Source organism: Myiozetetes cayanensis, unplaced genomic scaffold (assembly GCF_022539395.1).
Source record: "Myiozetetes cayanensis isolate MyiCay16 unplaced genomic scaffold, myiCay2020 scf4, whole genome shotgun sequence".
NCBI lineage: Eukaryota > Metazoa > Chordata > Aves > Passeriformes > Tyrannidae > Myiozetetes > Myiozetetes cayanensis.
Window position 1 is genome coordinate 32,180,297 of NW_026087631.1, and position 26,226 is coordinate 32,206,522.

The following is a 26,226-nucleotide window of genomic DNA, read 5'->3' on the forward strand; positions in this document are numbered from 1 at the left end:
AAGCCCAGCTCTTCCATTTTTTGTTGAATTAAACATGCCTGGTTTTAGTCAAACTATCAGTTCTTTGCTAGTTTAAATCCGTTGTTTTAACACAAGTGGAAATACAGCAATTCATGCAGGCTGATGAGGTAGCTCCATGTTTTCATGATTTTGATTTGATTTCACTTAGAGACAGCAGGTTGTAAGAGACGTTTTCTGAGTTCGGCAGAACTGGAAAATACCAAACCATTGATCTCATACACTTAATTAAACAGGAAAAAACGTTTCTTTGCAGTTTGTTTTGACTTGAGTTGTGGCAAAACAAACTAACTGTTTGAATCCACATATTAAAAAAAGTTTAATAAAACCCACAGAAACCCGAACTTGCAAATTTCTCATAGTTTTGAGAATTGAGAGTTCATATACTGCCCGCTATTTTGCTGCCTTAGAAATTAATCTGGCTGCTCGTTGGCTGTGATCAAACCCACCCATCCTTCTGCTTGGACCTCATCTGGCATTAAAAAGAAGAACTGAATAAACACTCTTTTGTGAGAGCAGATCTCTCCAGGCAGTGTTGACACATTTTCGGGATGAACTTGAGGAGAACATTCTGCCTCTGCCACATCCTCCCAACTGTGGAATTGCCTAATTACCTTTAAATTTATCTTTTTAAAGAAAGATGTGTTGTTGCTGAGGTGGTTTTTTAAAATCGTTTGAAGTATCTACTCTGAAAATTGCTGCTTGTAGGGGGCAATTCTAGCAAATGTAGCCTGATGTGAACAAAACAGTTACAGTAATACAGTTTCAGTGCATATCTTTTTATTTACTTAGGTTTGTATATTGAGAGGGAAAAATTTCTTGGTAAAGAATATAACTGTGTCTTCTACACATCCTCAGTGCAGTGGGTGCTGTAGGAAAACAAGAGGCAGAAAACATGTCACCTGTAAGCAGTCGCAAACAGCAAATGGCTGTGCACACTCTACAGAGGTATCTACTTAAATGTGACTTGCGAAGTTGCTTGTGAAAGTATCAGAATAGGGAGAAGTTGTATCTGTATTTATTCATAACTTTATTCACGATCATTCCATTGTATTTGAGTGCCTTAACACATTAAAAAACTTGTATCTCTTTATTTGGCAAAGAAGTATTATAAATTAGAATCACAAAATCACAGAGTCATTTAGGTTAGCAAACACATCCAAGATTATTGAGTCCAACTTATGACCAATCACCATCCTGTCTAAACCACAGCATTAAATGCTATGTCCAGTCATTTCTTGAGCCCCTCCAGGGGTGTTGAGTCCACGCCCTCAATTGAAATAATCCATATTGTCTGACATTCCTCTGATGGGATGACTGCTGAGCAAGTTAGATCAGTGTGTGCATTGCAACAGCAACCCCCTCCAGTTTGACTGTGCCAGTGTTTAGGTGATGGCAAGTCCCCATGGACCAGATGCTGTTGTTCACTCTCCTCCCTCTGTACATGCATTTTCACAAGCAGCCTTAGTGCTGTTCTATTAATAATTTTCTGGGTTCCACATGCCATGTGCTGGGCTGAAAGCATTTGGCATTTTACACTTTGAATGTGTAATCCCTGAGTGTGTGTTTTGTTCTGTGTACTTCTCTAAAAAGGGAGATGAGCTACTCTGGAAACTGTCCTGTAATTATCCACTCAAGGGATAGCAAGGCCAAAAAAAGAAAGGGAAAACACAGGAGGTGCCAGACTCCCCCGTGAGGAGTTGCAGGTGGTGCAGCTCTATGTTTCTGGTGTGCCTTCTATAAATCTGCAGTGATCTGCTGCAGCCAAAGCCAAGGGCAGGTTTACAGCAGTTCATTTGGGTGGATGTTGGTGCTATTTCACAAGCACAGCTGATGAAAAATTCAAAATAAAACACAACATAAGGAATGTGATACATATAGATACTATCTGAATGTAGTCTTTGTGACTTATAACTTCCTCACACTGGTTATACTGTCTCAAAATACTGCTGGGTTTGTTGTTTTTTCTGGGTTGATCATGACAACGTTCTTTTAACCAGGACTCTTCTGTGGTTCTCTCTTTTACGTACAGCTTCAAACTCATGTTATCTGCAAACCTCTTTAACAAGCAGCAGAACACACAAAAAATTTTTGTGCTTCTGACAGACTTGTTCATCAGTGCCTTTAACTCCCACTTTCTGATTTGTATTATTTACAAGATCCTAGTCTATATTTCTGTTAGTTCTCTTCAACTTAGTGTGGTTCACTGAAGCTTCCTTACCTTCACTTCTTTTAATTCTCTTTTAGTATTACTGTCTTTCTTTAATTTTAGTCAAGCCCTAGTGCTGTGGTCTGTCATCCTCTCCATAGATGCTGTCAGGGACTCTTGATTCCTCCAACCTCTGACAGTGCTTCTCTCTCTCTCTTATTTTTCAAAGAACAACTCAGCACTTCAGAACTGCTAAATGGGCAAGAACATAAACTCTGAGGATTTAGCAGATGCATGTAGATCTGTAGATGGGTTTTGAGCCATATTCTTTATTTCCATTTATTTCATAAACTTAAGCAGAAAAACTGAATTGTTTGCCTGACAAGGTAGCAAGAAAGCAACTAATTAAAAGAAGTCTGTACCCCAGAACCTGTGCCCTAGGTGGTATCTGATTCCCCTTGGATCTGAGATTCCTGCAGAATTGCACCATGAGTGAAGTTTCAGTGGTGGAGTGGAGACTAGCCTTATTACTGGAGGATCAAGTGAAGAAATGGGCCCTTATTTAGATTTTGGAGAATGAACTCTAGGAGGCAATTCTGCTCCACTCAGTTTGTTGTGGAGGGGAACAGTTTGAGCCCATCTGCTGCACTCCAAATGAATATCTCAATTTTCAGCAGTGCCAGTTTTCTAAACTAGTCTAATTTGCAATTATTACTTGTGTTACACTGTCAGTTACCAGTTTGGTAAGCAAAGGAAAATACTGTCCAGGCCTCTAAATCCCTAAAATAAATACATATGGAAATAAATCCATCAGTCAGGACTGCTATAAGAAAAGGTACTGGCAGGCATTCAGAAGGTACCAGAATAAATCACGGTATAAAATAAAATTAGGATGTGCAGGGCTGATATTAAGCACAGGCAAGCAGACTGAGTTCAGGGACTTCACAAGAGACTTTGTGGTGGAAGAAAAACATGTGAAATGGAGGGCATGAAAAAGAGTTGTGTTCTAGACTTAAACTAGGCATAGAATCATAAAATTGTTAAGGTGGTACAAGACCTCTAAAACCATCAAGTCCCCCCACTCACTCTGGAACCCACATGGGCTGAAGTTCCTGGCTCAGGGAAGTTGGAATGTCTGGTAACCACAAAAAGAGCAGCATATCTCCCAAATTCTGTCTCAAGGTTAAACATTTTGGTGTGTGTTTATGTATGTGTGCATGTGTGAGTGTGTGTGTGTGTGTATATGGGTGTGTATTTATGTATGAATGAAAGACAAAACATTTCTTCTTGAAGAAGGAGTCTGTAGCCTTGTCCTTCCTTGAGGAAATACAATGAAAAGTATAACACCAAGTAAAAGAGGATGGTGTTTTCATACCATTTTAGAAAATTAGAGCAAACAAGGCTCCTATCTGTGTTTTAGAAAGGGTTGTTTTATTTTAACCTTAGGGGGAAGACATGGCAGCCAGCAAAACAGAGCTCAGGCATTAAGGATGCTCTTAATAGCCAAGAAGATCTTAACTGCCAAGCACCTTAGCAATGTGATTTGTTTTTTCCTCCCCCAAAGCTGGTTTCGTTACTGCAAATACAAGATTTCAAGTGAATGTACTATTTTGTCCCTAGACAAACTTTCTCAGTGCTCTGAGACATCCAGATGGTGTCTCCACGTGATGGCGCTGGATATCAGGGGACTGCAGGGTCCAGCCCCGGGAGGAACAAATGGCTTTCATTACCAGGAGTAGGGAGGCCAAGTGACGCATAAATGATATGCTTAAAAAAGCTGAGCTTAGTCATGGTAATGAAAAAGTACATTTAGATCCTTTCAGTGCTAGAGGTGCAGTAACTTCTGCCTAGAATTTTGATGTGTTTCAAAAATTGTCTCCCACTGGAGGTGTTGCCCTTGAAACAGTACCTCAGAGACAACTCAGGTTTCTGTTCTGTTTCCTGTAGCTTGAAACTAAGGTCAACTACTTGGAAAAAGTACTCTTACAGTTTGATGGGAATGTAGTAAAGTTCTATTGAATATTTATCTTAAATTGATAGGAAATGTTAAGAAAGTTTTAGACAAAAAACCCCATGAAAATACTGAAAGTCTGTGCAGGTATTTTTATTCAGGCTATGAAAGTCTCATAAGTAAAACTGGCATTATAGTCAGTTTTGCTTTATAGCAAAAAAATATTAAAAAACCTGATAAAAAATCAAAAGGATCATTCCCCTGAGATGACACTTCGTCCCATCTGCAGGAAGTATCCCAATCTCCTATCCTTCCTTCTGCGAGGGAATTTTCCTGTAAATGTTTCTTTAATTTAAAACATTCAGCTCTTTTCAAGGCCTCAGAAAGGTTTTTACTTCTTTTTTTTTCTTCTTGCTTTTTTTCTTCTTGGATGTTTTATCACATGGTCCAAAGAAATGAAAACTCACTGGATCACTGGTGGGAGAGAGATATTTTTTAAATTGAAGGAATTAATTAAGACAAGCTATTTTTAATAGTCCTCTGTATGTCAGATTTAACCTACTCCTTGGAGATCCTTAGGCAGTTTAAATGCATATAAAATCAGGGAAGCATAATTAATCTTTGAGTATTTATCTGAGAATTTATCCCATTGTTTCAGGCTTCTGTAGAAAAAGACTGGAAGTAATTCTTGTTTATTTATTATTCATGTCCATAATTTCCACTAGTCATATTTATCGGTATCTCTTCTTTCTCTTCCAACTGGAACTCCAAACTGCTATGACAATGTCACCTCACTTTGTTGATAGTGCTTCTCCTGTAAGTTAAATAATTTTCAAAATTTTTCTCTCTTATACAACAGACACCTCCTTTTCTTAGGTTTTCAACTAGATGGAAAAGAAAATAATCAGGTTTCAGTATTTTTTAAGAAATGTGTATGAAAAAAGGCAGGTCTGTTAAGTGTCTTAGTATTGTGGCTCTTTGCAAAGACATTCAGAAAGACAGTGTGCATTCAGCTGATTCATTTCAGCTAAATGTTCATTTCATGTACATCTATTGAATGTAGCCAGTGATGTTATTCAGAACTCAGTTATCAGCCTGGGATAATAATATCTCTGATAATCAAGAGGTAAATGTCAGGTTATTTTCTGTTCCTAGTAGGCCTGTGCCTATTCCTGTTCAGGAGAGCACACTTGGGTACAAAACTTCCATTTCCTCCAGTGTAGACCAGGACTCTTGGGAAACAAAGATGAGGCCCACATCTGTGGCATTTACTCCCATCCTGTCACTGCTGTGGAAATACAAGTTTGTGGTTAACAAACAGCCACAATGCAGTCATTGAACAAGAGGAAGCACCTGGAACCAAGCACAGCCGGCAAGGAAACATGTGGTCCATCTCCATTCCAGGCAAATTCTGAGAGGCTGCCTGACCTCAGAGGGTTTGTGAGGAAACCCTATTTATTCCCAGCACCATCCTTAGGGGAAAAATGCCAGTGGTCACACACTGGGGAATGGATCACCCCAGAAGGAGCACCCTTGCCCACCAATTCAGCATGTTCACACTGCAGGATTTTTTAATAAAATTAAAATTCATTATTCTGTGCCTCACCTTGAATTTAATGTTGCATTACTTTTAGCATATTGAAAAATACAACAATCTGAATTTCAGCCCATTTCATAGGGAAAAAACTTGGAAAATCAGGCTAATTAGTTTGTTAAGCATAGGCACCTAGGATAGACTGTGAAAACTAGAGAGAACAGCTCCTAATGCTAAAGTTCTGATTGCCTTTTATTAATGTAGAACTCTGTTCATTTCCAGTCTTCTTGTGTTTTCACAGAGCTGCATGGACTTTCTGAGGAAGTAGTAAATAATAAAGAATCAGTGTAACATCTGATAAGACTTATTGCACACCTTTTTCTCATTGCTTTTTTAACATTTCTCCCCACAGATATGAGTAAAGATTTAATTGGTTAATTTTATTATCCAGGTAAATATCTGAACTGTCTTTTGATGCTGGGCCCACCCATAACCAAAACGGACTTATGGGACTCAGTTTCCTCTGTGGCCTATAGAGGTGGATAGCTGTATGAAATTAAATGAAGAACCTAATTTAAGTACTCTAAGTCATTATCTGGAGTACTTATACTGATCTGCTGATCAGATGAATACTGCCAGGTCTTTCCATTCACTTTTTAGTCAGTTCTCAGCTTCAAACAGAAGTTTTCCATTTGTCCCTGCGTGCATAGCAGGAGTCTCTATTCTAAAAATTATGTATCAGTTACTTGCGTCCTCAAGTTTGCTCACTTCTTATGTGACAAGTTGTTCTCTCTTCACTAATATCTTTGTGCTCTGCCTCTCCTGTTAGGTTTATTTTATAAGTGTATTTCAGACTTTTGTGTTCTTACTGTCTCTCTTGTATATGCAGATTGGAGAAGAAAGTATTGGCATGCTCAGTTATTCCTAGGTCTAATATCCAGTTTTATTCTTTACCAAACATTATGAGAGCAAAAGGTCACTGTACATACACTGTACTTACACTTGTCTTTAGTAAGCTGAAGACATAAAATTTAGATTTTTTTTCTTAATTCTTCTTCCAGATCTCTCAGCTAAGTTAAAGTAACTTAAGAATTCAGGTAGAGTCCATTTGCTGAGAAGATGAAGCTTTACCACCAGATCTTAGGGATCCAAACACAGAGCAACCTATTGACTTTTGTTCTGTTATCCTACTTTTTGCTGTTTTCCTCCAAGGAAAAAATTACTTCCCTTGGAGATAACTAATCTTCTTTGTCAGTTCTCCACAACACACTTGTGCTTGGCACATTCTTCCATAGCACTGGGACTTTAACAGTGTCATTTGTCAGAAGGCCATTTTGTGTTGGGGTCTCTCCTGAGCCTTTGACTGCCCAGTTCTCTTTACTGGAGTCCTGATTTTCAACAAACTATGATGTTTAATTTAAAGATGGTACATTTCCAAAGTTTTATTAGATGAGTCCAAAAGTAATTTTATTTTATATTCTTACTTTTGGTCATAAGGGCAGTGGGAGAACAGAGAACCTATCTACAGATGTCTGGTGGGTATCTTGGCAGGAAAACCACAGCCTTTTTCACCTCAGCATTACAACTGCACCTGAAAGTCAGTCAGTCAGTCAGTCACAGATTCAGTGATTCATGGCAAGCTGCACACAGTTCTTGTTTAAACATTTCTGTGAAGCTTGAATGTGTACTGTGAGGGACATCTGATGTGGAGTTTGAAGTGTTTCCAAACAAACCTTTATCAGAAGAAGACAGTTCTATAACACAATTTCATTTTCTCAGTGGGTAGGGGCTGAAATGACAGTGATTTATTTGTGGTACTGCTCTTCTGAAAACCAGCTGAGCCTCAGGACTGCCAAATTAGAATAATGTGCCCAGAGAAGTTCTCAAAACAGGCTGTGTGTTTTCCTTCTGTGTGAGTCAGAACCCCACTTGAGAGCCTCCAGCTACTCAAAAACTTGCCTGCTTTTCTTTCTCAGCAAATTAAGACAGTGCTGCCAACTCCAGCAGTTCAACTATGGCTATTTGATGTTTTAGTTAAAACCCAGTTCCTAATGACATGTGACCACGTGAGCCCTTCAAGTTCCACTTAGAGAAAAATTAAGATGCAAGCCATCAAAATGCAGAACTTAGGGCAAGTGGAACCTAAGTGCACAAAAATGACTTCACAAAATGAAAAGAGGAGGAGGAGAAGGAGAAACATTCTTTGTTGAATGTCAAACATCTGCCACGGCAACTTTGCTGTAATTGGTTTTGCCTTGGGAAAATCTCATGTTGGCTTCAAATAATGGACTGAAAGGACATAAATTTCAAGTTTTGTTTGTAATGACAGGAGTAGGCTGTGAATGGGACAATGAGATTTGCATCCCTATTTTTATGTTTTGGAGAAGATATAATTTTGGTATTTTTAGTCAATTAATAAACTTTTTTGAGAATTTTCAGATAAAGGCCTTTCACTGGAAAATGTCGTGTCTCCATGATGAAAATTCTCTGCAGGAAACGAAATTTTTGTGAAATAAATTTACATTTACTTTTTGCACATTTTAGAGTTTCTCATCATTTGTCAAAAAAGAGTGTCTTTCCCTTATTGCTGAAGTGGCCATCTGCATGTGACATTTTTATAAGATGTTGTACAGAAAAATGAAATAGTTCAAGTCTACCAAGAAACCTGCACAGCAGATTCTCCTGAACTAGAACTGGAAACAATCAAAGAGAATGTAATAATAGCTCTCTTAATTGTGATTAAGAATTATGTGAAACCTGAAAATACTAATTTCAGCAAAAATATTGATGAGGGTATTTAGAATTCACTGAAATGAAAGACAACGAAGTGTAAGATAAGCAACATATCAGGATAAACAACAGAAATAGGTGATTTTGCAGCTGTTTCTAATATCTACAGTAATTGGGGCTGTGGCAAGGCAAGGCTATATTTTGCTACCTCTTAATTTTCTTTGAGTGTAGGAGAAGAGGCTGTGATACGTGACTAGGCACTGCTAGGCTGTGAGTTTTAGTACTCATACCTTTAAAAGGAAGTATTTCAGATAATTCCTGTTAGTAGGAAAGAAACAAACTGTTTATTTGTTAAATAAACTGGCTGACTAGCATTGACAGCAGTATTGAGATCCATGCTGTTAGCTACACAGCATATAGTCCAATGAAGTTTTTGTTTTAAATTAAAACAAACAGGGTCTCTGTTTGAAGTCAGATGAGAATTTTGTGTAATATCTCATTTATTTGCTGGCAATAAAGGAATGAATTAGAGTTAATTATTCAATGTAAGCTTTTTTTCTGGTTTGATGTCCCATCAAACCAGAGCAAAGTTACCTTGAGACGTATCATGAGAAAGATACTGTCATACTATTGCAAACCCTGAGATACAAAAACTGGGGGGTCTCCAGTTCTGTTAAACCCCTTGTTTCAATATTATTATATATCTCAGTTTTACATGCAGCTCATGTGAAATGTGGTTTCATCATCTGGAAGGCTTTAAGGGCTACAGAGGTCAAAGGTCATCAAGAAAGCTTTACTGATAAATGCTTGTGTTCATGAAGGCAATTATATTCTCTTTGTGTAGCATTTTCAGTGTTCATTTCTGCAACCTGCAGTTAGAAATCACCCCAGTACCTTTCCTGTGCCTGCTTTTAACAAGGCTGAAAGTCAAGACACTAGAAGCTGGTTTGCAAACTACTATTTTTTTCAGCTATCTGATGTGTAACGAGATGTCCCAGAACAAGGCTTATTATTCCAATTCTTTTTCCTCTGTTTTTAGTTTTTGACATATCAGATGTATTAAATGAATCACAGAATCACAGAATAAGAAGAATAAAGAAAATGAGGAATACTTTTAGATGTTCCTTTTTTTTTTCCCCCTTTTAAATGGATAAATAACCTTCTAGAGCTTTAGCAAGTATGTCATAGATAAACCACCTCCCAAAACTCCAGCACTGGAGTTTTCCCGTTGTTTTGCCTTGTGATCTTGCAGTCCGAACATCATAAATGTGACTACTGGAGGTGACAGTGGGTGTACAAACAGTGTAGGAAACTGTGGGTATGGATTATTATTTAGCATAGTAATTCTGCTTCTTTACCAGATACACCTTCAGTTTATGGCATGATTACAGTCCAAATACCTTCATATATATTTGTGTCTTTAAGTATGCACCCTTAGCTGATGTTTTCTTGTGGCTTCTTCGCCAGTGTTCTGATATGCAGAAGACTTCTCTCCCTTCCTTTCAGTCATTAGACGCTTCTCTTGTTCTCATGTGCACTTAACTGAAACCACAGTTTTGCAATTTCCCGCCCTCCAAGTGTTATCTTTCTTCAGGTTTCTTTCCTACAACTTTTCACTATCTCCTCCCACAGCTGCTTTCACCCCTCTCCATGCCTGCAGCCCCACTGCGACTGCTGAAATCACCTCTTTGAACCCAGATCTGCCGCAATCCTGCTGCAGATCTGGTACCCACAGCTCTGGCACAGGATCATGGGATCCTCCCATCTGGTTTACTCCCCACCTTTGTTTCTAAGAAGAGGTGACTGCACAGTCATTTTCCTCCCCACCTTTGCATGAAGGGCTTAGGATGAACTTTCAAGCTGCAGCCTAAACCAATTTAATAATCTGGTGCTGCAAGAGGTAGTCCTGGTCCTCTGTCTTCACTCTGTGCCCATCTCTTGAGATGCTAACTGAAAGGGTGATAACTTCTTTGTTTTATTTAATTTTTATTCTTCAGATGGATTTTCCATACCTGATTTAAGGTGTAGTTGCACAAGAGCTGTGCCTGATGCAGAGGGAGTGGTGACAGCCTTTGGGGCTGGAAGGTGGGGTGGGGGTGAGTTTGCCCCTTTGTCTCACCTACTCTGTCTGTTGCAGTGTAAAAAGTATCTCTCTAAGCAAGAAGTAGGGAGATAAATGGCTGGCTGCAGATTTTTCCAGAAGAAAAACTCATGAGTTCCTTGTGGCTGCAGTGGAAGTACCGAGATATGGACAACCTGGACGAGACTATAGAAGGGAGTGGAAAGGGAGGGGAATTTCTTTTCACTGTTGCTCCTCCAAAAGCAGCCTACAGTAACTTAAATTCTGTTTATGGCTTTGGTGGTCTTTCATTAAGGCTTCAAAGCAAAGGCAAATGCAGAAAAAAATGCATAATTTGAGTTGATTGCTGATTTTTTTAACTACCAACCTAAACAAAGTTAAGGCTGCATAAACAATTGCTTTTCAAAATAGGAATGTAGATGGGTTTTGTTGATATATTAGCAGTTATAATATGATTCAAGTTAGTAGTTATACATATTTAGTGTATTTCTGTTAGTAGATGAAAACACTGTTGACATTAGAAAATGTAGTAGTACGTACTGAACCTTTCCTGCTTTTGAAATATCTTTTCCATTGGACCTTTTAGGACTTAGCATACTTTTCCCTTGCTTGTCACTGTTCAAGGGCATGTTTCCTTTAGTACAGAATCCCTCAGATTAATTTTAATTAATGTGTTAAGGTCATTTAAAAGAAAACCTATTATATTCCTTACTACCTTTTAAAATAGAATTAAGTCAGATGCCAGGACGATGGAGCTCGTTAACCCTTAAAAAGGCAACCCACCTACGTCCTGAGGACCTCGCTGCCACCGTCCAAGCTCGCTTGGCCCCGGCAGATGAACCTTAGGATTAAAGGGTGGGCTCAGTTCCGCGCACACTGTGTCTCACCTAAAAAATCCAATGCGCAGGCTGGAAGGTGTAAAGACCTTCCCCAGATCTTCGCTCACGAAGACTGGCCATTATTATTTAAGTCAGATGTCCCAATCCAGGAAAATGTGAGCTTATCTTGAATATAAATTAACTGCAGTGGTAAATAGCTCTGTCGGTGTGTGTTTCTTTATGTGGGCTCACATGCTTTTTGCTTTAATTAAGGACACTAATTTTACCTTTGAAGGATTATGAATTTCACCAGACAGGGCAGTGAGAGTTGGCATTAAGGTATGCTAATTATTATTCTATTTGGCAAAAAGAATTGCTTAACTAAAATTTTGTCACATTAAAGCTTTATGCTCACATCTGAAACATTTGCAGCCTTTGTGCAAGTAGTATTCTTTACATTAAATAACTGCTTTTATGAACATTTTCTTAAATTACATGATATTATATTCTGGTTTTTTTCCGCTCCAAATATAAAACATTTGTGTATGCCATTAGATCAATGACAACAGTTAACTATGGGGAAAAAAACCTCAGTTTGGCCATCTCAGTGTGAGCTGTTGCATTGTTGGGTGTGTAAAACATTCATCATGGAATTTCCATGGTTTTTAATGAAAAAGCAGTGTCACCTTTGGCATTTCTGGGTTAGCTAGCATGATGACTTTCATTCCTTTAAGACCCTAATTTAACCAAAACAGTGGATAAGAATCATTTGGGCGTTACCACCTTCTTCCTCTGGAATTCTGTAGCACATTGTATAGAAATGTTAACTGTATGGGTTTATTTAAGGAATCTACCTCTTCCTTTAATAACACACTCTCAGAGGATGACATCATTGTGAAAAGGGGCAGCTTTTGTAAAGGAAGAAGGAGTCTTGAAAGGGAAAAACATACTCATCATTCCAAATTGCTCTAAAGGTCAGCAGTTGTATGGCTGGAACACTCAACATTTCTGCCGTGACAATCCTATCTCACTTCTCAGCAGTAGCTCTCAGTTCTGCAAAGTTATTGAAAATTGGGGCAAAATTAAACAGCAAGAAAGCCAGCAGCCCGCTCATTAAGCTTGCACATGTCTCTTCATACTCATTATTCCAAAGCTTTTTATGTTATTCTGAGATGACTTTTAAGGTAAGCTAACTAATGTGGGAATGTGAATGTTAGCTAGTGTTTATAATTTCTTACTAAAATCTGTTCAGTGATGTTATTCTGGGGTTATTTTAATGAGACTTAGACATAAAATATGTCTTGGCTGACATTACTGAACTCTATCATACCAAATTATAATTCCTATATAATGCAGTGATGTCTTTTGGAAGGCATCCTAATTCAATCTCTTAATCTTTAGCATTACAATAATAAAATTGCACATTGCTTGTTTAATTACCAGTAAGACTGTGGACTAAAGATAGAACTATCTGTACATTTTTATTCTGCTGTGTCCATGCAAAGTATAAGTTTAAATCAGTATTCTTCTGGAGCTGCCAGTCACAAAACATGTAGTGCAGACAGTACCCAAATTTTACGCAGCTACCTGGCATAAATCAACTATAGGAAGAGAAGTAGGAGTTTTTGAAAACCTTTATGTTTTGGCAGCAGAACTGCAGTCATGTTATATTAGGTGTCACATCTAGGCTGCATTAAAACAAAATTGGAAAGTAGAGAAGAATGAATGCCACCCCTGGTTTAAGATGATGGCATATGGCAACTCGTAGACATCACGTTGCACTCTGCTGTCTGTGGCTGGTCCCCCTTTCTACCAGCCTTCAATGTCAGGAAAAGGTGAGTGATTCAATTTCCAAGCAGTTCAAAGCAGGATGGAGTTTGTCATCTTTTGTGGCAAAGCCATAATGGAGAAGCTTGGGAGGAATCTGAAGTAGGCTTGATGCTGCACAGTTACATAAAAGTAAAACACAAAAATAAGAAATGTGAAAGCTCAATTTAAAGCTATATCTGTATCATACTGATGCTTTAGATAGCTCCAGAGAATACCCTCCTTCTCCAGGAAGCCCTCCCTGCCCCAACATTTGGTGTTTTCTCCTTGTTCTCAGCCAGTCTCTGTAGGTTAGGACTACATAAACATACATCAGCATGGACCATCAGAATATGAATGATATTTACACTGACTGTAAAATGAAATCTCTCACAGCTTTCTCCGGCCACACCAGGATTCCAGGCTCTCCAGTTTATGCGCTGGTTGAGGCAAAAATTACAGCAGTAGATGCAAACATGATAACTGCGTGTGTTAGAACAGAAGCTACGCAGTCTCCAAAGTAAATCTCCATTATAATATAACTTTTCCCTCAGACTTCTGATCACTTTATCCTCCCCAATATTTAATCCTTCCCACTTTGCCCTGTCAATGGTACATATTTGCTGTCTAATCTGAGGCGCTCTTTAGAAGTGCTCCAATTTTTTGTATTGTTTTCAATTTTACTTGGTTCCCAAAAAAAAAAAAAGTTTTAATTTGGCAAAGTGAACATATGTGGGAGAGCTGAAGCAACTGCTTTGGAAAATGCTGTCTGATATTTGGATCACAGAGATGAAATTCCGGTATAGAAGTGTGCTGAAGACACAAGGGAGGGAAACAGGTTGAGTCACGTCAAGGTCTTCTTCGGAGGTTACCATGGGGAATATGTGTGATCCAGGTAGTTCTACAGATAAAAAGCTGGGAGTCATATTGCTTGGCTGCTGCCCTCAGATAATGTCTAAACTACATTGTTATTTTGAATGGCCTATGTTAAGGGAGATATTCATGCACCTTCACACACCTGCCAAAGAAAACTTCCCCATGTATTCACAAAACAAGAAATACAATGGAGCTACTCTGAAAACACAGTCCATTTGACTCAGAGGAGGCATGGAATAATAGAAGGTGGGTTTATTTTGCAAGGTGCATTTTGTGGTGGAGGTGAGGGAGCACCAGTGGCAGTGCTGCACAGCCTGGAAGGAAGAGCAGGGATCAGAATGTCCATGTTCCCTAAGAGGTGCCTGATGCGACTGTACCTGCGGTCAGGATGTTCACAGCACCTGCCAGGATCAGCTCATCTTCCAGCCAAACACACATCACAGAGAAGGATCCCTCCAAATGTCAGTGGCAATTAAAGCCATCTGCAGAGAAAAGGAAGATGCAGCACTTTAAGCAACTGAAACGGTCGACTAAAAGCACCTGGCATTTTTAACTCTACTAGCCTGACACAGAAAGTCTGGTCTTGGCTATGAGGGTTGGGGAAGCTCAGTAAAAACATCTGTGGGAGCAGCCTCTGCAGCAAAAAGCAGGTTTGCATGGTCTTTTTCCCCTCTATGTAAGTTTGGGGGCGGAGAATCCACAAGTAGGATGCTGCTTCATTCTCTGTGGGTGGGAAGCCACAATTCAGGGCCCCCACCTCCAGCACTCAAATGTAAGTAACAGATCTGTGACCAGATAAAAATAGAAGCGCACTAAAAAGTTGGCAGGAGTGTCTCCTGAGTCGCAGTGAATGTCTCAGGATTGCAGTTCTGGCTTTTAACCAAAATTAGTTTAATTTTCCTGAAGGGCTGCCTTTATTTACACTATTTGAAATGGATGTAGATTTTGGAACTGAAGCACATCTAAATGTTAAACATAATTATCTCCAAGTCTCCGTTTTCAAAAAGTTGTTAAGGGTGAAACACAACTTCATAGGGAAGCAAGTCAAAGCTATGGGAAATATTTTAATGATATTGACTGAGGAAAAAAAAGCTTTCTTTGAAGAGAATTAAAGGAACTTCTCTGTTAAATGACTGGAGGTGCAAATTTACCTCATTATCAGTGCTGTAGGAAATTACCTGAAATGCCAAAGTTTTCTGATATTTATTGCAGAATTTTAGGTTATTTTCATTCCAAGGCATATTTTCAAATCAAGTAAGAATCTTGGGAGTTTGCTGCCTCTGGGGTCAGAAGCCCTCTGGAGATATGATGCACTCTTTGCAAACCCTACAAGAACTGCCCTTGTAGCATCTGTTAAACTCAAAAGTTACACCCAAAAGCTTTAGATCCCTACAGCAATGTTTAGGGTACTATAGGAAGATAACTGTATAAGTGAGATCCAAAACACTCCCTAGTTAACAACTGCTTGAACTCACTAGACTGTTTTCCTGTCTTCCCTCTCTGACCAGAGGCACCTCAGGGCTTTTCCAGTTATTTCCTAGCTCCTGCTTTAACCCTACTGGGACCAGATCCTAGGAAAGGCACTGCATGTACCTCCTCTGAGGTCCAACTCACAAGATGTGGCAGCAGCAACATCCAGTTTTTACATGTTAACAAGATGGTTCCCAGGATTATTTCTGATTTTTTTTTTTTTAATCCAATGGTTACTTGATATATAACACTGTATATACAGTGTTAGGAACAAACACCCCCTTCCCTTGTGCTTTATTTGGAGATTCTCACTCTTATGACTGTTCTTCCTCTGAAAAATGAAACATTCTTTCTTTACTTGCAGACTTGCTCAGTTTCTTAGAACTAAGCGGATGACAACTTTATCACAATGAGAATTGTTTAAAGGGAAGTATTTCCTTTAAAATGATGAAGAGTTTCTTCCTGATAAAAAGGTACTCCCAGAAAGAACCCCAGCTTGTCTGGATCACAGAGCAGTGGCACTGCAGTAATGTGCTACTGAGTCTGTAGGACTTTGTGTGATTTGAGAGTACTTAAAGGCAAGGTATAAAGCTTCTGTCAGATGTTAGGAAATCTTCTGGCAATGTAGTACAGCATCTTTAGTCAAGTCTTACCATGAATCTTCCAGGCAAGGAGGGGTCATAATACCTTGTCAGTTATCCATCCAGAAGTTCCTTCCCATAGCAATGGAGCCCTAGGACAACCTTTCTGAACCTCTTCTAGAGAAACAGATCCTGAAGGAGTCAGAGAGTGGAGAAGGAGAAAAAGGACCTAAAAATCCTTTGTGAGACGTTTTCCTGCAGGGGCATACCCTGATGTGAGCTTAATGAGTTCATATGGCAGACTGTCTCACGGTTTATTGTGAGCTGTGTTTGTTTGCTCTGCAAAGACACATGCTGACAACTGAAATAACAGTCTCACTCAGAAAGTGTGCCAAGGTCCCTGGATGGCCCTTGTTACCTGCTTACCCTGCAAAGAGCAAGGTTCTGAGGGGGTCCTGCATGGAGGCTTTTATGTGACAGCAGGAGGAGGTGCTTTCCTCTTTGTTTATGGTTGTATGAAGCAGGAAAAGCCAGAATGGTTTCAAGGTAGACCACCCACAGGGGTGGTGGGTTCCACTCTGCATTGTGGTGATCTGGGGGGCAGCTCTGCATCATCTCTGCAAGCGTATTTTGTCCTACTACATGCACAAAAACATGGTCCCACGCTCCACAAGGCTGACCCTAACAACCGCGGTGCAGTTGACAGAGTTAAGGTTTAAAAATAAATGATGCTTCCACAGGAAAATTCTCATGGGGCAGAGAAAGGAATATAATTCTTCTGATCTCTTGTGATTTTTGGTAAATTCTTCAAATCTATTGTCCATACAAGAAGTCTGAAAGAAATATGGGAGGAAAATAATATCCCATATTCTTTTTTTTTTCCAGGAAAATATGGAATATCTGAAAACTGAAGTTCACTCTAAGAGAACAAAAGAAATTACAAACCTAAAATGCTTTGGGGTCTTTGTGTGTGCCTGTATGTTTCTGCTTGCTTTTAAGTAGAAACTCTGATAAGAAAAACAACAAATCCCTCTCCCCCAAAAACAAACAAACAAAACAACATACACAAAAACAAACATACCCCAAAAACCAACCAAATAAACTAAAACGAACAAACACCCTACATTTTTTAATTAGCCTATCTGACTGACATTCTAAAACTGACTTTTCTCATGGGAAAGGAAAACAGGGACCTTCTTGCTTTAGTTAGATATTTTCTCCTCAAATTAAAAAAGCAGCTGTATCAAGGACAGCTTTAGGATGTGGAAACAAATACAACTCCCAGGGCAAAAATACCTAGATAGGAGTTCAGAAGTCAAGCAGCATATGTTACTGACTACACTCTCCCATCGCATAGTCAATTTATTTTCTAAAGAAAGTACACCACTGGCACTCATATAATCCACTACCTTTTACAGCTGTAAGGGATTAAGGTATTTGGCTGAGGATCACAAATTGTAATCATTATTCAGATTCACTGCTAGAAGTTGTGTTAATTGCAGTTAAAAAGTCCGATTACTGGCAAACAAAAATAGAGTAGAAGAGAGAGGCACTAGCAGATTTTAGGTCTGACTTTGCAAAGGTGTGGGAATATCCTGTGGTACACCTTTTGAATGTTAATGTTCTACTGAGAAGATTTCAAAAAGGTTGTGAGGTAGCTGCTGTACTCAGCCAAGGAGAATCTACTGCAGAGGTGCTGAGGCAGAGCTGAAATTATAGCCTTGCTTTTACTTCTTACACACAAATAGAATTTCCAATCAAGTTTGTGGGCAGGGTTTTTTGTGTAAAATTCTAAGCCTTAAAATACAGATTTTGAACCTGTGTGTTCACCATTTTCTTCAGCAGTCCCTAATCCTTTATGTTCATAAGAAGAATGGAAACTAAAGATACCTGTAACTACCTGTAACTGCTGCAGTGGGAAATGGGCCAAGTTCCCTCTCGACTAGATGAAGGTATTTGCTTCACAGAAAGTGTTTAATTTTCTTCATGTATTTAATAAAGCTATAACCTTTATATTGCATATGCCTGGCTGTCTATTATGTCCTACATAGCAAGAATACCGACATTAGGATTAAAAGTAACAATAACTGAATTAACATATACTGATTATATTGTTCTGTATTCCCTGTTGATTTTATGGAATGTATATTGTAGTTCATTTTTTACTGATGCCAGAAAGGGTAGCATAAAATCCATTCCTTGTAATTTTGAGCTCAAAATATTGTTTTGGAAAGGATTTATAACTGGTAAGATAACAAGTTTTCAAGTTGCTGATTCATCAGCCTATAAGGATATTAGCCATGTTACTGGCTTTAAAAGCTTTAGTGTTTTTGGTTATCTTATTACTACTATGCATTTAAGATATTTGCTGTGCATTAGTAAAACTGAGGTCCATGGTATTGGGGAGAGTCTACCAAAAAAATAGAACAGCTCCCTTTCTAGCATTGTTTTATTGTTAAAATTAACTCCATCCTTAACTTGCTTGAACAATGCCAACAACAGAACGGCACAGAAAGCTGTGTCTGCAGGAGAGGGGCAATGTCTGCTTTATTGATTTTATAAGAAGAAAAGGATGAAACATAGGTGAGAAGGGCACCATTAGTATATCCATGTAGACTGTGCAGCAGCCAACAGTCCAGGATATAGTATGGAGGAATATAATGTACAGTTGGGCACAAGAGAAGGGCACCTGTAATTTAATTTGTTAGCCTGGTACTTTCTGTAATCAAGTTTTGTTTATTTAAGGTAGGCTTAAATTGTCAATCACAGCAACTGAGATGTGACTGAATGGAAACATCTTTGCTCAAATAGTTTGTGTACAGATGTTTGAGCCTGAAGAAACTTGCCGTGTGTTTTTGTAGCTAAGGAAGTGAGTAATCAGTGAAACTAGTATGGGTGGTATAGGAAAATCATGCACATGGTCTTGGCACAGCTGTGTGCTTGCTGGATTCCATGAGATATTTCATAATGGAAAACCAATTTCTCCACTAATATAGGATACCTGCATTATCAGGCATATGTTGTGAAGCACCCAGTGAAGTCACAGGATCATACAGATTAGGCCAGTAAATTGAGTCAACAAGAAGGGCAAAAGAAAGTCCTTGGGTGTAGACTTAAAAAAGAGAGAATCTCTTGGTTAGCGTGTTTACATGATTTGATGCATTCTTTGCTTCATTTTAATTTTTATTAATCAAATTTTAAAAGGCCAAAAATGTAAGTGAGCAAGATGGTGAGTAAGTCAGCAGAATTGTATAGCTTGCTGTAGTAGCAGGAAATTTGGCCATGTGTCTATTTAGGAAGATTGTAGGCCCCTGTGCATCCAATGGCTTTCTGCTGGTCTACTTTGAACTTTCTGGTTTCAGAGGCTTTTCTATTTGTTGTTAGTGAATTTACACAGGTCACTGTGCAGTGTAAAGATCTGTCAAAAAATAGTAATAAATAGTTGCTGCCACTCTATGTGGTGCTTGTTGTTTAACATTAACATTGTTAATGTTTTTGATTAAAATTTTTGTTTTGAATCTATGTACACATTTATTGTATATGTCACAGTTCAGTCTCAGTGATTTCCTGAGTTAGCAGTTCCTCACCAGTGTTAATCTGTGTGTACTCCTGATTATATGGGAGCAATCTGATGGTCAGCTCCAGAGCTGCTGTGTCTCAGAGTATTTGTGCTTTGTTGCAGCAACGTGGGTGGGATGATGCACCAGTATAAGTAGGTATTATCCCCCTCAGATGTTTAGTCTGATGCCAAGAAGAAAATTACTAACTTGCATTTGCTGAGTCATTACCTACATGTATCTTTTTAAAACCGAGTTTCTTCAAAACTGGAAAGGTACTGTGTACTGAATCCTTTGCCTATTCTAAGTGTCACCATTTAAAACTAACATATCAAAAGCTGATCTTTCCTGGCAGTCACAGTTTTTCCATGTGCATTTTTCTCCTATGCTTTCTAACTGTGTTCAGATAATGCCCAGAAAAAGGTCAGGAAAACCTTTCCTAGAACACTGATCTGTTAAAGCAGGCACAGTTATTGTTGTGTGTGACTGCAGCTTTAGGAAAGACTGTTAGCTGTGTATAAATATGTGCATAGCTGAGGGAATATGCTTAAATAACATTAAAGACTATGACATTATGTGTGTGCTGAAAAGCTTTCTGCAGGCAGAATAGCACAGGTCACTACTTTTGGCTTTCACTGTAACATCACTGCCACAATTGGAACACTGCCTCACTTTATCTGTTTCTTCTTTTTTTTTTAGTAACAACATTATTTATCACCAGATATGTTTTCTTCACCATCTTCCACCCCATCCAAAAAAAAAAAAAAAAAAAGCTCTATGAAAACAGTTAAACAGTTATTTCTAAAGTTTTAGCTCTTTCTATTAGTCAGGCCTCTGCATTTATCAGCTGGTGGCTGAGACACTCTTTTCAGAGAGTGGAAGATTTTTGATCTTTCTATTCTTTCCAGCATAAATTAAATCAGGCAATAGTAGCCATGCAGTCACAATATTTTTGTTGCTTTAATGCTTTCTCTATTTTGTTTAAGGTACAGTTTTTAGAACAATCTTGGCAATATTCTGATATGACTGTGCCTTCTTAATCCACTTATACATATTATCTGCTTTTACTGAGGCATGCCAATAAAAACCCAGACCAGTGACAGAGTAGTCATAATCCTGTGAAAGTTTCACCTGTGTATGCTGTTTGCTGCATTGTGTTCTATTCATTTTCCTTCCTCTTGCCATTAGCAAAACATTCAGCTGAAACAGGGCTGTCCTTCGACCAATTTTGAAGCGCTTCTTTATCTGGGGACACTTTACAGGTAATTTCATAGGTGCCAATGACCATGCCTAAGCTGTAGCATCCCAGCAGTAACTCCTTCCTACTGCAAGGAAAATCCAGTGTGTAAGGGAGGAGGAAGCAGTGGTAGGCAGACACCCAGACAGACAGTCAAGGAGCAGACATGCCAGGCGGCCGGTAGCACAGCATATGCTCTGCTGTCTAGAAACAGCCAAGTTAAATCCCAAATCCTGGCAATTCTCTTGATGTGGCAGAGCTAGTGACATAAAAATATTTTCTTGCTAACTGCGTTTGTAAGCCTGATTCTGATTTTAAGTAAGTAGAGGAAACATTTGACCTTGAACTGAATTGCTACTTGATTCTCTCCAGACTGCCTTCCTAAATCTTCTCTCGTTTCAAACACAAATTATTTATGCCTTTCCTTACAGGCATTGAATGGTCGCTGCCTTCCATCATGGGGACACATAGATTTTGCTGGCCTGCAGCAGATCTTGGTCTATCCCACATCAAAATGTTTTTGGTCGTTGTGTACAGAGCCATAGCTACACTTGTTTTTCAAACCCCTCTCCCCCAGCTAAGCTCATCTGCAGCTCATCTGTCCTGCAGAAAGGCATGCAATTTGCCACTTCTGTGTGCCACTCACTTCAGCAGTGTGATTAAATCCCTTATTCCCCCCCTTAAAAAAAAAATGTTCTATCCCAGTCCAAATGACTGGAAGGTAGGGAGAGCTTACTGCCAGCTCAGAGTCTAGGGACATGTATCAGTGTCTGAGTTCTGCACTGCCAACAGAGTGGGCCAGGATGTCTATAACAGGTCTCTCATAAACAACACAGAACAAGCAGACCTGCTCTTAAGTTCTTTTCCATCTCATTTTTCTCCATTAGGAGAAAGTTGTCCTGAAGTAAATAAACAAAAGGGCTGTTTACAGTGAACATTGCTTCCCCCTTGCCCTATAGAGAGCAAAGTGCATCCAAATGGCTTCTGCTCTAACCTCAGTAAACTGATGATTAAAAGAGTCAACTGTGGGAGGACTATTCGTTTCAGCTTCCCTAAATGATTGACGGAGACATACTCACTGCCTCTTTGCTGCACTCTGAGAACAGACACCAAATTCTATCATGATCCTGGAACAGAAAACAACATTTGCCGTTGTGATTTTGCTATTTATTTTCTTGGGAATCCTGATTTTTGCTACTTTTGAATTCTCCTTGACCCCTACCAGAGTATGCCAGCCTCAGCCCAGGCTGATGGACTTGATGGTCTGGAGACAGGACAGTTTGACTGTGTTCTTGCTTAGAGACTGAGAATTATGGACACTTATTTAGCACTCTGATAAAGAAATACCCCAGAATGTCTCATTTTTGGTTTCTGGTTTGCATTTTTTCAAAAATTGTAGGAGTTGCAATATACAAATCTGGACACAATAAATTTGATTTTAATTAAATACCAAAGAAAATTAAATTATTGAAAGTAGATTAATGAATCTCCTCACTGTGAAAAAACCTAAGGTTTGCAAGAGCAGAACTTTTCTTCAGAAAGCATTGAAACAATATGTGGTGTGTGTGATCTCTTGTAAAAAGCTAAGAGATACTAGAGCACATCATCTCTTGCACAGGCTTTTTATCATTAACAAGAGTCTGTAGGGGAAAGTATAAATTGGCTTTTCAAGCTCCCCAAGGCTCTTACTTTGTATCCTGCACTCTGAAGACAAGTGAGGAAGTGTCCCATTCCATAAGACCAAAAGAGCTAGGAAACTTCAGAAGAAAAAAAAATTCATCCACATTTTCCCAGGTATTCAGTGAGATAATCTTTCTTAGCATTAAGCAGTGATTAAACTGCTTAATATTAACACATCAGTGACTGTAATCTTTTTTGGGAATAAGATATGTAATTAGTTTTCCCATTCCATGTCTTTTTCTGAAAAAACTGATTTCTACTAAGGTTTTTGCTTTGTTCCTACAGCACCGTATGCAAATGATCTCAATCTTGCATGTATTTCAAACCCTGTGTTTCCACCATTCACTCAATCTGTTTACTTGGTGGGTCAAATTGTCACCCTAATGAGGTGACTGAAACATTGGTGCCAAGAAATAACCACCACCCTCTTTATCCATAAATGTCTTTAAATGGATTTGTACAGCAAAGACCCATTCCTGGACTTCGGTGTAAACAAACAAACAAACATTAATTGATCAGGAAAAGAAAGATTTACAAGACTGCCTAAAATTTAGTGGAACTACTTAGAGGTTTAGTGGATGTTTGCAAGCATTGTATAGCAGAATTGAAATATTACAGTGGTAACAACACCTGATGTACTGCCAGGAGGGAAAAGGCCACGCTCCTGAACAAATGAGCCTTCAAAAAGGTCCTGGTGTTGCCAGACTTCTTCAACATCATGGAGTGGGGACAGGGGGATGCATGCTGCATCTTTTCACACAAAGCTTTAGATTTAGCTATTTCACTCGTACTCTAATAATGACAAGCAGCTGGGAAGTTTTCCTTCATGCTTTGCCTTGCAGTCTGTAAATGAAGAAGCAAAGCAAGCCCGGTAGCTGATACATCTGGGGCTGTGCTGACTCATCCAAGCTGAGGCTGTGGCCCCAGCAGTAGCACTTAGAGTTACTTATTTCCCTTTGCTGCTTGTCCTGCCCATCCCTTAAAGGTTGCAGATATTTGTAGGAGAGGCAGGGAAAGGAGGGATAGCTCTGCACACCGGCTATCACAGTTCACAGGAGGGCAACCACACCTCCAAATACAGCTCCCTGATGAGTTCACAGGGAGAAGCTGGGCTGTGATCTGTCACTGCTGAAATATGAGCACAGCTTGTTGCAGGGATGATAAGGTAACCTGGGCAGAGGGGGACAAGAATACAACTATGTATTCCACAAGCCATGAGATACTGACATTAGCTGCATATCTATCAGTGGCAGGGCACCTAGATCATAACAAACTCAAACTTTCAGATGATTTCACAAAGGCAATGACAGTGTGGCATACAAGAAATCTTCCTATTGGTGCAGCAATGCTGCCCAAAGCCACGTGTTGTAAATATTTAGGAGCAGTAACAGCGTTTCTCCCACTCGCCTGGGATTCCTCTCCTGCGTCAGGTTCTGTTTGTTTGGAGACCCTATACATTTTATGTTAAAAGAGAAAGACTTTTCCTCAGAGGGAGGTCATGACTTTGATCAAGGGAATGTAGAACAATGTTCAAGTGACGCAATTGGATTCTTGTGTAAGGTTTGGAAGTCGCTAACTGAAGACTATTTTGGAGTCTTGACTGGCCAGTATCTCTGACATGTTTGGAAGCCTTCCAAGGAGGTATTTTTGTAAGCCACTGGGATAAGGCAGTCAATTAAGGGTAATTTAATACTGCTAGGCAGTCACTATAAGTCAGCACATCTGTGGATATTGCTAAACTGACCATAGCAAAAACAGGACGTTCATACATGTTCCCCCAGCGCAGAAGAGTTTCCCCTTCACACTCTCAAAGTTTAAGAGAAAGTTTCTGAAGACATGATGGCAACTCAGTTTTGTGATACCTCACTTTTTCTTTTCTCCTCTTGAGAAACCAGAGCAGACTTGAATGGGAATATTACTATTCCAGTCCTCAAAGGAAGCCCTGGCACATCACTTTGCCTCACAAGAATATATATTCACTGTGGAAAGACTGAAATATTAATGAGACTGGAAAGGAAGGGTCTGCGTGCTAATGCAGCTGTGCTCAGGCAGCTCTGCGTCACTCTGGTATATAGGCTTTTGTTTATTCCATCAGTTTCTGTTGAACAACCTGTGCAATCTTGAAAAATGCTTTTTAGAATTGATATTTCTTTATAAATTTAAGCACATATAGTCATATATACTGTAGAATATGTGCAGAGGAGAGAAATATGTGCAGTTTTTTGCATTTTAATTTTTTTTAATACCATACTTATGTTAGTTTCTTCAATCTCAGTCCAAGGAGTTTAAGTCAGAGGGTTACTGCAGAGAGAGAACACCAAATAAGGGCAGGATAAAACTCTTTACTGGTAGAGAGCAAAGCTGTTTTACTCCAGTGAGGATTTCAAGACTTTTATATGCATGACCTTTAAATGAAAGTGCTGGACTAACAACATGGAGCTGAGAGGGGAATTCTGTTCTCAGTGGTGTCTGGGGGGAGTGTATTTGTGTCAGAACAGTCCTTGATGCTGCTTCTCCACTGCAGCCAGTGTTGTCCCAAATATGGGTTCTATCCAGACTGCAAGAAAATAGATAGATAGATAGATAGATAGATAGATAGATAGATAGATAGATAGATAGATAGATAGATAGATAGATTTATTCCCTGTCTGCTCAGACATGGGTGCTGGGTGGTAAGTTCACCCTCTCTGCATGCCAAATACCCAATTTTACAACCTTCAAACTGACAGATCAACACCTCTCCTGTAGGAAACAATCTAAAACTACATTCATTGGTTAAATGTTTACTCACCTTCATTTAAAGACACAGTACACCTTGATTTTACCATGTGCTGTCTATGGGGTTATGTGAGTAGTGGTCGGTGAAAGATAACCCTATCAGCTTTTACCACACAATCCCCCAGAGGAAGGCCTGGAGGTACCTGGTGCGTGGCTACATGGCCTGTGAGCCTATTTGGATCCCTACAGAGGGATTTTCCAGGTTTGGAGCTCTACACAGAGGTATTATACAGACTTAGACATATATGAGTTGTGATCTCATGGGATAATTTCAAGAAGTCTAAATAAGGAATTACAACTTCTGATCTGTAGAAGTTTATGTTCAATTTGACTTAAAGATCAACAAACTTGCCCATGTCAGTTACACAGCCCACAGACCCCAAGAAATGCAGGGAAGAAGATGAAAACCTGTGATTTACAGCACGACTGGGACTGTGGCCATGACCTGAATTTTTTCTAACAAAGAATCTCATTTTTTTTTCATCCTGGTTTATTTATATGTGCTTAGTCTGTAAAACACAGAAAATAAACCTATTGGTTTTCCACCTTGCATTCAGTGCTTCTGGAGTTCTGCTAGGACACTTGTTTTGGACTCTTGTAGTAGATAAATTTGGTGTCATTCCTGCAGCATTAACATGTGAAGCTGACGTGGCTTCCTGTTCTTTTGACAACATCACTGATCAGCAGCTGACACTCTAGCACTTTCTGTTTTTTCCCCTCTTGGTACACTAACAAACAATCCTCATCATGCTCTTAGACATCTTCATTGTTATCTTCATGGTCTAGAAGGAGCAGCATGGAGTGGACGCACTTTTTCAAGGCAGCAGCAATAAAAAGACATTTTATCAGTGCTAAAGCAAGACCAGTGAAATGTAGGCTTCTCTCCCATGTTGAAGTGGCTCTGTGCTAGTAGGGCAGCAAAATGCATCCTTCACTTCTGACACAATTGTAAAACACAGTA

The 26,226-nt window shown here is 39.2% G+C and overlaps 1 protein-coding gene across 1 annotated transcript; it reads left to right on the forward strand.

The window, feature by feature from the left end:
• The first annotated feature begins 17,959 nt into the window (after nucleotides 1-17,959).
• On the forward strand, nucleotides 17,960-22,107 carry CTXN3 (cortexin 3). Its single transcript, XM_050329807.1, is given in 4 exon segments — nucleotides 17,960-17,965; nucleotides 21,825-21,909; nucleotides 21,912-22,007; nucleotides 22,010-22,107. Coding segments are annotated over 4 exon segments (285 nt in total).
• The last annotated feature ends 4,119 nt before the right edge of the window (nucleotides 22,108-26,226 follow it).